Source organism: Schistocerca americana, chromosome 4 (assembly GCF_021461395.2).
Source record: "Schistocerca americana isolate TAMUIC-IGC-003095 chromosome 4, iqSchAmer2.1, whole genome shotgun sequence".
NCBI lineage: Eukaryota > Metazoa > Arthropoda > Insecta > Orthoptera > Acrididae > Schistocerca > Schistocerca americana.
The window spans coordinates 634,693,808-634,707,105 of NC_060122.1; the positions used below are offsets into that span (position 1 = coordinate 634,693,808).

At 38.5% G+C, this 13,298-nt stretch overlaps 1 protein-coding gene across 3 annotated transcripts in view; it reads right to left on the reverse strand.

The window, feature by feature from the left end:
• Window positions 1–13,298, reverse strand: part of LOC124614071 — a 228,608-nt gene that overhangs the window by 16,011 nt on the left and 199,299 nt on the right. For all 3 annotated transcript variants that reach the window (XM_047142907.1, XM_047142908.1, XM_047142909.1), the window contains exon 24: window positions 12,039–12,132. In XM_047142907.1, the coding sequence (XP_046998863.1) occupies window positions 12,039–12,132 (94 nt within the window). The remainder of the gene's footprint in view (window positions 1–12,038; window positions 12,133–13,298) is intronic.

A 13,298-nucleotide genomic window follows, 5' to 3' on the forward strand; every position in this document is an offset into this window, starting at 1 on the left:
TTCAGAAGGATGTATGCTGCAGTAGCTACTGGGAGATGAAGAAGCTTGCATAGGATAGAGTAGCATGGAGAGCTGCATCAAACCAGTCTCAAGACTGAAGACCACAACAACAACAACAACAACAGGTTATCCGAAGCTGATAAGCTCCTCCAAATGGTAGGATTGAACATACTAGAACCCCTAGCACAAACACCAGCAAGTATTAACCATTATTGACCATTTCACTCGTTGCATTTTCATGATAATTTTACCAGACCAGCAAGCCACATTGGTGGTATAGACTCTATTCAATCAGTGGATACTTTAGTTTGGGACACCTGAAACCGTACTCACGGATCAGGGCGTAAATTTTTTGTCAGAATTAATGCAGCAGCTATGCATACTGGTGTGCATTAAGAAATTACAGACGAGCGCTCTGCACACTCAAGTTACTGGCCGCACAGAACAAGTTCACAGGACAATCATGAAAATGTTGAGTTTTTGTATAAATTCCCAGCACAACAATTGGGACATTCTATTGGCCTACATCTTCGCAGCCTACAACTTGAAAGTTTGCCAGAGCACAAAGTTATCCCCATATGAAGTAATTTCTGGGTGCAATATGTGGCCGCCATTTTAGTTTTGCAAGGCCCCACCACAAGGAGACATCTCGTCTGGGAAGGATTTTGCCAGAAGAGTGAAACTTATCTGGAGACAAGTAAGAAAAATGAATACGAAGGCTTTAGAGAAACAGGAAAGGGCACATGATGTGAAATCAATGTTACCTAAGTACCATGTGGGTCAGTGAGTTATGTTGATGAATCTTTGTGTGCTGAAAAGGAAAATGGTATAATGACCCTTACCAGGTAATAGAGATGACATCACTGGTTAATGTTAAATTGCAGCTCCTCATCTGCCCTTTGATAGTCCACGAGCCGAATTCGGTCGTTTAAGGGGGATATGGACAATTTCCCTCGTGTGACCTGTGACCCCAGTTTCTGTAGAAAGGGGGGGGGGGGGGGGGGGAGAGAATCAATGGAGAAAGAGGAGAAAAAGGAAAGAGTGAGGTGAAGGAAACAGTATAATATGCCAAATCATCGGTATATGCAAGGACGAAGAGCAGGGATGCAGGAGTGACACTAGGATTTATTTTCCAATTACCAGCTACGAAAATGGGAACTGGAGACTTTAGTATGGTCCATGCCTTGATTTATGTATCTGACCTACATTCCTCTGTTTTTTCCACTAAACACCTTTCGTTCTTAATGATACCATTGATGAGGACCTGTTCATCTCTCTGGATCAGATGATTGTCATCTAACATGGCCATGTTGCCGTGGAACATCTCTTAGAGCACATGAAAAGCTGCAGAAGTAAGCAGCAGCAGCAGCAGCAGCAGCAGCAGCAATTGGTAGTCATTGGTTCAGTAACATCACCTGCTTGTGTATTCCTTGTGGTGATCGGGGTTGTATATTCCTTGTTCAAGAGAAGAGTTGCCCAAATTCCAGCATTCTCAACCTTCAGCCTAAGCATTTGAACCGATCAGAATGGGACACTCCCCAACAAGGCAGTATAATGAGTGAACAGTCATGAAGGCAAAGACCAAGTGTGCTCAAGGACCATGAGGAACAATTGTGTATAAGAGGGAGAACTGTGGTGTAATTAGCAGTGACTAGGCCACAATATGTAGTTTCAAAGGAACTGAACCATGTAAATAGGTACGAGTCTGGTATTGGTATAAAATGTAAACAGAGTCAAGAATAAATAGAAATGGAGGCAAAATGCAGGGACGCATCCTTTCCATAGAAGGGGGGAGTGTAGAAGGTCAAATGATTACGGCAATTAAGTTTGTTAAAATGTGAAGGAATACTGGGACCCAGAAGTCTTAAGTGTGTTACATTCTGTTGCGCAGTTCAATGGTACGATACCATGACGTAAGTGGGTCAGCAGAACACCAAGTTAGGCAACATGAAGGAGAATGCTGTGTTACTGGCTAGCTGGCCACACACCAGGTTGTCAACATCAAGGGCAGTAATTGGGACAGCCAAGCTACACCAGAATATTCCACCGGCCAACTGGGGAAGAAGAACCACAGACATCAACAGCAGAAAGTCATATACAAGGACCAGCAGCCAGCTCATCATCATCGGCTGTTGTAAGACACTGGAGTGACATGAAGCCTGTGTCACTTAGCGCTGCCACCAGTTTGGAGTCGTCCCCGTCATTGAAGTCATACTAATAGTCACTGTCATAATGCAGGTCATCGCCTAAGGGGTGCCAGAGTGACACCAGTGCTGTAACTATTGTCAGACGCCATCAACAGTCAGCTGCCTGTCATGGGAGTCATTGCTTGGAGAACGTTGTGGTAACAGACTGTCGCCATTGTCCTGGGACGCTGCCTACACAAATACTGTCACCAGGGCCAGAACCAGGGACCTTGCCTTGCCAATGCCAAAGAGCTGCAGACAGGGTTTGTTGCTGAGACAGGGTGCTGACCTGTACCGCTGCTACCTGTATCTGCCACCACCACCACAACAGAGGCCTCCGGCATGTGGTTCCAGGCACCACCGTATGACCCAGCAAGGCCACAGTGTCACTGCTGAGTCAACAGATTCCAATTAATGCCAGCACAGTTGGAGTTATAGTGAGAGTCTGCTGACCACCATCATTGCCGTCAAGAAAATTACGAGCAGAAGCAAACCTCGCCCAGTGGGCCCACAACCAACATATTGCGGTTGATCAATAAATGTTGTTATTCTGTCTTTCCTCACGCCCAGCAGATAATCCACATTCAAATTCGACTATGGGCAGTGGAGTCCTGTGCCTGTTAACATGGCCCATTTACACTAGCAAATAGACATGCTGTTTCCTAAGGTTGATAACTGACTGCTCATATACTAGTAGTTTTTTGTCATATGTAGTGGGAAGTCACTAGGCTAGTGTAGTTCTGCATGTAAGCCTGGCCCACTCTCTTCATCATCCTCAAGTGGCAGTCAATACTTGTTTTGAATTCTGTGACACATGTGGTTGGAAAATTCTTTTGTATCTCCTGTGCCTTTATTTGATTAATTTACTCAAGAAATTTACTCAGTGGGACTTAATTGTATTTATCTTGCATTTACAGCATGTTCCTGATGCTCCAAATAATGAAACCTTCTCTGCATGAAAGTTTCTCTCCTTTGATCCACTGAAACTTGGGCACATAGAACTGGTAACATTCACTTCTGTGGCACCAAATTTTCTTCCTGCTGCACAGCTGTTTGTGGCCTCTGCTTCATAGTGGTAGTGGTAAGTTCCTATGGGACCAAACTGCTGAGGTCATCGGTCCCTAGGCTTACACACTACTTAATCGAACTTAAACTCACTTATGCTAAGGACAACACATACATGCCCGAGGGAGGACTCAAACCTCCGACAGGGGGAGCCATGTGAACTGTGACAAGGCGCCTTGGACCTCTGCTCTGCTTCATGAATAACCATCAACTTAGAGAAAGTTAGCATTGTATTGCCTGTGTGAACCAGTTGGGAAAAGCAAATTTGTACATCCTCATTTCTCAACTGAGTCATGGAAGTAATTTCTGACCATTTTTGACTGCTGACAATATAATCATACTTAATGGGAACAATGTGGTGCCCTCTCGGCTTCCCACAGCTAAACTGGCAGAAATCTTGTTACTTCAGATTAACATTGAAGCCAACCTCAAAAATAAACAGTACAGTAGAGCACTGGTAGCTTTAAGGGTCTCACACATGAGCAACGGAAATCACAACATATTTGGGACTAAACAGCCTAATATTTTTGACAGGAATGAATATTACTGTAATTGCTGCTGATGAGTTGTGCTATTGGATTCCACAACTTGCGAAGGGATAGCTTTACAATTCACAATACTGTTTATGAATTAATTTAAAACATTAACTTCAGTTGTGTGGCCATATTGTCCGTAGTTGCTATGTATTGAAGATATTTCAAATATGTCTTTGCATCTGCGACAGAATGCATATTTTGTCACTGAATGGGTTTTGTTTTATTGAAAGAAAACATTAGTGGTCTGCAATGAGAGATATTTACAATTTCACTTGCTTTCTAGACTGAAAAATGGTTTGTTACAAATAATGTTGATTTTTACTTACAATGTTTTCTGTCCAATTCTCGCTCAGTCCTGAACTTCATCTGACTACATGTTTTTGAGTTATTTATTTGTTTGGTACAGTTGATTCCAGCCTTTTTCCATATTGCTTTGTGGTGCTGCACTATGTCGTGTTTAACATCAAAAAAAGCATAGCACTGCAAAACAATGTGGGATTAGGCAGGTATCAGTAGTGCCAAACCAAGGAATGCCTCAGAAATGTGCAACCAGACAGTTTCCTGATGTAAGTGAAAATAGAATATAAAATACCATGAGTAAAATCAAAATCTCTTGTAATAAAACTATTTTTTGTCTAGAAAGCAAGTCACACTGAAAATATCCTTCATTGCTGATGTGATCTGCAATCTGTCATTTTATTTCAATAAAATGAAACACATTAACAAAATAAATATTTTCTTGTAGTTGCAGGGACAGATTTAAAATATCTTTAATATTAGGTATTAACCATTCATATTTTATTCAAGCTGCATGCGTAATGTTCTATGATATGATTTGCTGACAAGATCAAAAATGGTTCAAATGGCTCTGAGCACTATGGGACTCAACTTTTGAGGTCATCAGTCCCCTAGAACTTAGAACTACTTAAACCTAACTAACCTAAGGACATCACACACATCCATACTCAAGGCAGGATTTGAACCTGCAACCGTAGAGGTCGCAGGTTCCTGGCTGTAGCGCCTAGAACCACTTGGCCACCCCGGCTGGCGCTGATAAGATCATGTGTGTTCTTCATTGACTGGCTGGCAGAAGTAAATCAGGCAGCCGCAATCTCAATTTTATTGCTTAAGAAGGCAACATACTCTGAATTTGAAGCTTTTCGTATATATACTTGCGTATTATGAAAATATGCAGTTTCAGTGATACACCGTGTTAAAGATCTCCTCAAAATTAGTCTTTTTGGTATGGTTTGTTGTGCTGGAGTGGCAGAAAATGCTACTGTAGTAGATAAAACCTTTGACTAATTGATTCCACAATGCTAAAATGGTGACCTCAGCAGCAGCAAATTGAAGACAAGCCTGTATTTTTCGAATGACGAATTTTGGGGGAAAACCTCATCTTATAATGAGGATAAATACAAGGTCTGTTCAAAAAATTCTCGGACATTTGTAGTTTTGTGCTAATGGTGTGTTGGACCAAAATGCGGTTGGCATCCCGCACATGCCTGTTGGTTGTTGGTTGTTTGGGGAAGGGGACCAGACAGCGTGGTCATCGGTCTCATCGGATTAGGGAAGGAAGTTGGCCGTGCCCTTTCAGAGGAACCATCCCGGCATTTGCCTGAAGTGATTTAGGGAAATCACGGAAAACCTAAATCAGGATGGCCGGAAGCGGGATTGAACAGTCGTCCTCCCGAATGCGAGTCCAGTGTCTAACCACTGCACCACGTCGCTCGGTCACATGCCTGTGTTTAATGTGTAACTGCCGGAAGCTTCGTTGTTTTATGTCTGTTAGTTATTGCTCAGTGCTGTAATGAGTAGAACATTGTGGTGCACAGTTTGCGAATTTTGAGATGGAAGACTTACGGGAGCAACACAGCTGCATCAAATTTTGTGTGAAGCTCAAGAAAACCTTTACAAAGACACACCAAATGATGCACACAGCCTACAATGATGAGCGCTTAACCCATACTAGATGTTACAAATGGTTCACACACAGTGGCAAAGTGTGACTTTTTTGTAGGGTAGGCAGTGAATTATCTATTTCAAAAAAATAAAAAAATCTTAAAACAAAAACTTATAAAATAGAAACACTGCAAAAGTAACTTAGTTACATATTTCTGCTAAAATTGAAACTACTACAGAAATTGTTAATAAGGTTGGTTGGTTGGTTGATTGATTTGGGGGAGGGTACCAAACAGTAAGGTCATTGATCCCATCAGATTTGGGGACGTTGGGGAAGGAAGTTGGCCGTGCACTTTCAAAGGAACCATCCCGCATTTGCCTGAAGCGATTTAGGGATTCAGGATGGCTGGATCTCAGTTTTAACCATCGTCCTCCCGAATGCGAGTCCAGTGTGCTAACCACTGTGCCACCTCACTCAATGATAAATAAATAAATAAAAATATTGAACAGCTACACACTAAAGATTAACACATAGTAACTCACTATTACATTGTTTTATAGATTAATTCTATCCTCCTGTCCTTTTTCTGGGAGTAAACATTGATAACATGAGAGATGAACTCCCGCCATTTGGTTGAAGATTTTCACATTTCCCTCTTTGGTTGAAGATTTTCACATTTCCCTCTTTGGTTGAAGATTTTCACAGTTTTCCTCACTACAGCCAAAATCACCAATGTGGACAGTCTGTCACTCTGTTGCAAAAGTAGGTTTTAATACGTTTTAATATACTCATGCTTCTTTTGCAAGACATGGTGGTTGCTGAAACTGCAAGAACTAATGATAGAAACTTCACACATTCAGAGAACATGTTTTTTAATCCATTGTTTATAATGGATTTAAGGAGGTCCTGAGGCTGTAGACGTTTATCCTCAATGCTGTAAATAAATGTAAGTTCTTGTTCCAGTTTCTTCCAGGATATATTTTAAAGTTTTTCAACTTCAAATTTCAGAAAATTGTTTGGTTTACAATAACCTGAGAACTTTCTCCTATTTACAATTTCTGTAAAATCTGTTTCATGAAAGTCTTGGAATCTAGTTTCCGATTTTACTACTATTGTGTCATTTATTTTGAATGCTAGAATTCTCCATTTCTGAATACTTGCTTCTGTTCCATTAAAATTAATTTCAGTTACTCCCGCTGAATTTATAAGGCTCTTAGCTTCCACTATGGATTTCAGAATAATTTCCTCACATCTTAGTCTTTCAACAGCCTTAATGCTGCTTTCAGTTTTGAACATAGGCATCTTATGTCCACAATTTTACTTTGCAAGATGTCAAACAAGATACTTGTATGCTGGAAAATCGAATTGTACAGCTGCAGTAGAGAAAGAAAAGTTTAATCATTCGGTATACTATTTAGCCCAATTGCTTGATGTAAATAATTATCATCCCATCCTTCATTGTTTATCACATCATAAAATGCTGCTCTCAGGTCTGTATAGTGAAGAATAATGCTTTGTACAGTGTGTGAATGAAAATTCCACCTTGTTTCACAAAGACTTGGTAATTTAAATCCCCTTTTCATCAGAAGTTCAATTTGTTTAATGGAATGGCTAAAAAAATACATGAAATCCTGACAGATTTGCCACAAAAATTTTTAGTTGCATTATTATTTTTTTATATATTTATTTTTACAAGCTCAGAGGAGGACTAGGTTCAGCTGATGTGTGTAGCAGTGGATAGAGAGAGCATGAGAATAAACTTGATTCACAATAAGGTAGACACCATAATAATGTTCCCTGCCATTGTATTGCAATCGTCATATGTTTGCAATACTAAATTGTTTCTATTAATATTCCAACTGCTTAGCACTTACAACAAAACAGTGGCTATGCCTTGTGCACTCTAGCCCTTGGGATACATCCTAAAACTGTATGCATCTATCTCGTATTTCTTCTGATTCATTATTTGCAAAATGAAAAATTACACTCATTTGACTTCTAGTTGAGACATCCGTGATATAAAACGACAATTTTTAACTTCATTTGAGTTTGTTCTTTAATAACATACATAATACAAGCAATTAATTCATTCTTTGTGTCAGAGGGAATGCCTTTAAATACTCCCTCGGATGCTAAATGATCTTTCATGTATGGTTCTTTTTCTGCCAAGAAATCAAGAAGTTCTAAATAATTTCCTTTATTTACTATTACTTCAGATTCATCATGACCACAAAGAGGTAACTCATGCCATGCTAAAAAGCAGATAGTCGAATAAAGTTTCTTCAATATACTTTTGTTTCGCTCAACCTTCTCGTTATGTTTCAAAGATTCCAGGCATGTTGCTTCTGAAACAGCATACTCAATTCTTACTGTACCTAGGAGATGGTGTTAAACAGATGCTCTGATATATAAAATGAAATATTCATGCTTTTTAGCTTTCAGAAGGAAATTCTGAAGACTCCTTTCACCAACTCCCCAATTATTCCGTTCAAACCAGTCATTGCCCATTCCAAATAGTACAGAGTGAAAATGAAAAAGTTTGTTCCTTACAATGGTTCTGAATTGTACCACTGTGTTTGGAAACATCTTACAAATATTACGTAAGATTTTTTAATAGACAGACTTGGCATCCGCTTTCGTTCTTTCACGAGGAGTTTATCTCCCAAAGAAAGGAGAGAGAAGAATTCAGGAACTTCAGATAAAAAATTCAGTGGATCTTGTGATGAAATGAACACGTCCATGGCAGTTTCAGGTAGTCAGTAATACCTTGTGTTATTCACACACATACCTTTGTATAAGATGTCATTCCAGTTGACTGACCTTAATCTAGTTCTAAACTCTCTTATGCTGCATTCATTCATTACATCATGATACCTGGCATATGTAAGAAATAAGCATTTGCTTTAGTACAATGCATTTTTAGAAAATCTGTTTTGGGTGTTAAATTAGCTATATTCCAACTAGTGTCAAAATACTTCATAAAACGAACATTTCGCTTCAAAAGTGAGGTTAAACTGACAATCTTTGTTGGTATGTTTACAGGCTTGTTTGACAAACCTGTGGATAGAAAAGAGATAACTTGACAAAAGTCTGAGAAGAGCGACCTTTAATTTTGACAGTCACAAAATTAGAAGCATACATGAAATATCCATTTTAGAAAGCTTATTACCACTATTTCCATTACTACTATACAATCGTGCCATTTGCAACAACATAAAAATGCATAATTTCATGCCCTTATCACTAGAATACTGAAATTGTCACTTTGAACATGAACTAATTAATAAACTTAAAACCTTAAAACAAAGACAACTGAAAAGCGGACACAGAAACTATCACATAGCAATAATATAAAAGGAGAGAGAGAGAGAGAGAGAGAGAGAGAGAGAGAGAGAGAGAGAGAGAGAGAAGGAAATGGCAAATACCACCACTCAGAAGAAAGAGGAAACTCTATACTAATATAATGTAATTGGATAGATAAAAAAATCTGCTCACCAAAGAGTGAGAGTAATACAATTTGCAAGCTTTCAGAGCCAGTGGCATGGCAGAAGAGCTGAAGGGGAAGGAAGAGGGGAGAAGCAAAAAGACTGGTGAGGTTTAGGAAAAGCAGTGGATTTCAGAAAATTCACCAAGAACCCTAGGTCAGGGGCGACTTTCTGGACAGGATGAAAAGGGATGACTGATTGTAGGGGACTGTACTGGATGAGATTTGAAAAGCTGAGAGCACTAGTTAATAAGAGAGAAAAGCTATGTGCATTGCATGTAATAGAGTGGGAGAGGGACGATGAAAACCAGACAGGTCAGAAAATGAAAGGTGTAGAACACTGAAAGGGATTGAAGAAAGAAATAGTTACTGAGAAGAAACGCTGAGACCAAAAAAGTTTACATAAACTAAGGCCACACGGGTGGCGAGAACCAAGGATATGTTGTAGCACCAGTTTCCATCTGCGGAGTTCTGACAACCTGGTGTCTGAGGGAAGAATCCAGGTGGCATGTGTGGTGAAACAGGCATTGAGGTCACAACTGTCATGTTGTAGAGCATGCTCTGCAACAGGATATTGTGTGTTGTCAGTATACATCCTCTGCCTATACCCATTAATCCTAACTAATAACATAGTAAAAGTCAAGTCAGTGTAAATGGCCAAACAATGTTTACATAAAAGCTAGTATATGGCATGTGGCTCTCCCTTTACAGTATAAGTTTTGCCAGTTACAGGGCTGGTATAAGTGGTGGTACGAGGGTGCACTGAGCAAGTCTTGCAGTGAGGACAGTCACAGGGAGAAGTGTCACATGATACGGAGATGGGTGCAGATGGAGCATAGGGTCTGACACAGATATTGCGGAGATTAGCAGAGCGACAAAAAACTATTCTAGGTATGGTGGGCAAAATGTTGGATGGAATGGACGTATACTATCAAAGGGAGAGCCACCTGTGAAATGACAGATCATATACTAGCTGTTATGTAAACACTGCTCGGCCTTTTACATCGGCTTGACTATCACCTAGTTATTAGTTAGGATGAATGGACATAAGCGGAGGGTGTACACTGGCAACACACAATATCTTGTTGCACAGCATGCTCAATAACATGACAGTCATGACCTCGGTACCTGTTTCACCACACGAGCCATCTGGATTCTTTCTCCTGACACCAGTGTCTCAGAACTTTGCAGGTGGAACTGAAGCTACAACACATCATCGGTTCTCGCCACCCACCTGGCCTTAATTTACGTTAATTTCTTCAGTCTCAGAGTTTCTTCATAGTAACTATTCACTAGTTTTCTACAGCTTTCATCTTATGATCTGTCTAGACTTCACCATCCCACTCCTACCTCTATTAGATACAATTCACTTAGTTTTTTGCTCTAATTAACTTGAGCATGATGTTTTAATAGCAATCTCTGTCTTATGTATTATCCTATCTTCCACCTTTAAGCTCTCAGGCTTTCAAATCTCATTCAGCGCAGTCCCCAACAATCAAGCTTTCCTTCTCATCCCGTCTGGTACGTCTTGCCCTGACCCTGGGTTCTGGGCGACTTTTCCGAACTCTACCTCTTTTCCCAAAACACACCAGTCCTTTTCCTTCCTCTTCAACCCTTCTGCCAAAAGAAGGAGCAACTGGCTCTAAACACTTGTAAACTGTAATACCTTTTATATGTGTGTTCTCCTGCCATTGATTGGTGAGCAGATTTTTTTTATCAATCCAATTACATTATATTTTCAAAAATTGATTATTTTCATTGATAAACTCTATACTAAGGATGAAGAAATGACATATCTGTCAATGCCTTATTACAGTCAGGCAGCCAACAAGGTTGCAAAATATTATCATAACAGCAAACTTAAAACATGTTTCCAGACATCAAAACAACTTAAAATACAACTACATCACAACATTGATGATAACAAAAATGTATTTGCAAATTCGGATGTACACCAACTCAAGTGTAGCAAATGTAAAAAAATATACGTAGGCCAGATGCTATTGTGTACATATGTATTTAATTTACCATACTACTTTTTAATTTAATATGTTTTAATTTTTAAAGTTTTTTAATTTTGAAAGTTATTTGCATTCTTGTTATAGTTTTTTTTATAAATGAAGTTCAAAGTTGTATAACTATATTTGCTTATGTATCTGTACGGAGCTTTTTAGTGGACCAAGAACATCTAAAGGTGTCAAATACTTATTGAAACCAGTAATATGAATATTTTTTATACGTATAAGTGAGTGTGATGTAATAAATAATTATACAAACATTTACAAAGATCACATATCTCCAGCTGCCAATATCACATTTTTTAAAATCTGATTTGTATTTCTTTGCCATTCATTTACTAAATTTTCTTTTTAATGTTCCATTTAGTCTATTATACTTTGTTACATTCCTATCTCTGTCTGTCCAGCTTGCAAACTGTGAAATATTTGTGCCCAAATATATAGTGTCTGTTACCAGTTCTATTGTTTTATTATTTACTGGATTTTTTTTACTCTGGAAAGATTATGAATCTTTTATATTATACTTTCTAAGAATGTTTTGAAGTTTATATCCAGATTTCTGTACATAATCTTCACTTACAGCCATCATAATCTGATTGTCTGCAAATAATAATATTCTTAACATTGTGTTTAGTCAATTTTTACTTCAAGTGGATTATTTCATTCAATTTCTGGATTATTTGGTCGACTAAATAAATGTTGGCTATAAAAAGAAAGTAAAAATAGTATATATCTGCTTGTAGACATATGTTGTTTGATTCTATATTACCCCATTTATCAAACAAGAAATATTTCACAAATATTATATACATAATACTTGCTCTATTTGTTGTATAATTTACTTACTGTGGACACCAAATCCAACTATGAGAACACCATGGTCTAGATTATCAGGATCACACAGGAACTTCCAGGGATGGGACACACCACCCAAGTAAAACTGCAAACAAGTTGTACATGAAAAGAAATGTGCAGTTTAAGTAATTTTATGAAACACATAATAAAATTGTCAGCAATAAACAAAATAATTTCCATAAACTCCCTCCCCCCTCTCTCTTTTCAGACAAAAAATTATTCAAAAGTAATTTAAAAAATTATTGCTTGAAAACACTCCTTATTCTCTAGAAAAGTTTTTTAAATAGAGACAGATCATCTCTTTCCCACACATTTCTGTTTCCTTTTCCTAGGCTAATCCTGTGTATATCATCACACGTTCTGTTTAATTTTTGCAACTCGTAATGCTATTCTTTCCTATTAGATAAATGAAGATGAATTTAATTATATTCTGTAACTCATAATTAGGTCCCTGTATGCAGCATGCCGTGTGTTCTCACCACACTTCCACTAGATAGTCGGCAAAATGTTTATGATTATCACTTTTGGATTTGGTCTTTAACATTACAAACACCAACAGGACCGTGTGTGTTGTGACTCGTTCATAACTGAATAACCTGAAGATGTCATATGCACGAAACCTTTCTAACGCAATAAATGTGTAATAATACAGCTGAGGTGGTTTGCGTTAATCACTGAAGGAAATAGTCACTCCTGTGATATGCAATGAATGGTCACTCGGAGACAATCGCTTGAAAATGGTTACAATGCCAGAACTGTTCAATAGTGATTACAGAATAAAGCGGTATTTAATCTGATCAATGCAGTCGGTGCAGAAAAATGTTGTCATTCAGAAAATCTTTGGACAAAATTGAAAAATTAAGCAAGCTGAGGCCTTCATGTGTTAGGATGGCTTTCTTTTATAGTCAGAACTTGCAGAAGTTTTCCCATAAGTAATGTGTTTTTCGACTTTTTTCTCAGTTTACTACCTGTGGTCCCAACATTTTGAGTGACAGGTTCACCCATTATAAAACATAAGCCTATCAAGCACTGACAGAAGAGAATCCCCCTAATAGCTTGTGAGTAGACAGGTATTATAAAGCTTACAGAACAATGACCGTTCTGGCATTTGCATTAAGCAAATTAGGGGGAAAGAACCTACAATCTTTCTGGCCAGATAAGGATTTTAACCACCATTGTCTCTAAAGCAAAACCAGTATCTTCACATTGGCTATCTGAGTTAGTGCTATCTTTATGAGAAACCAATTCCTG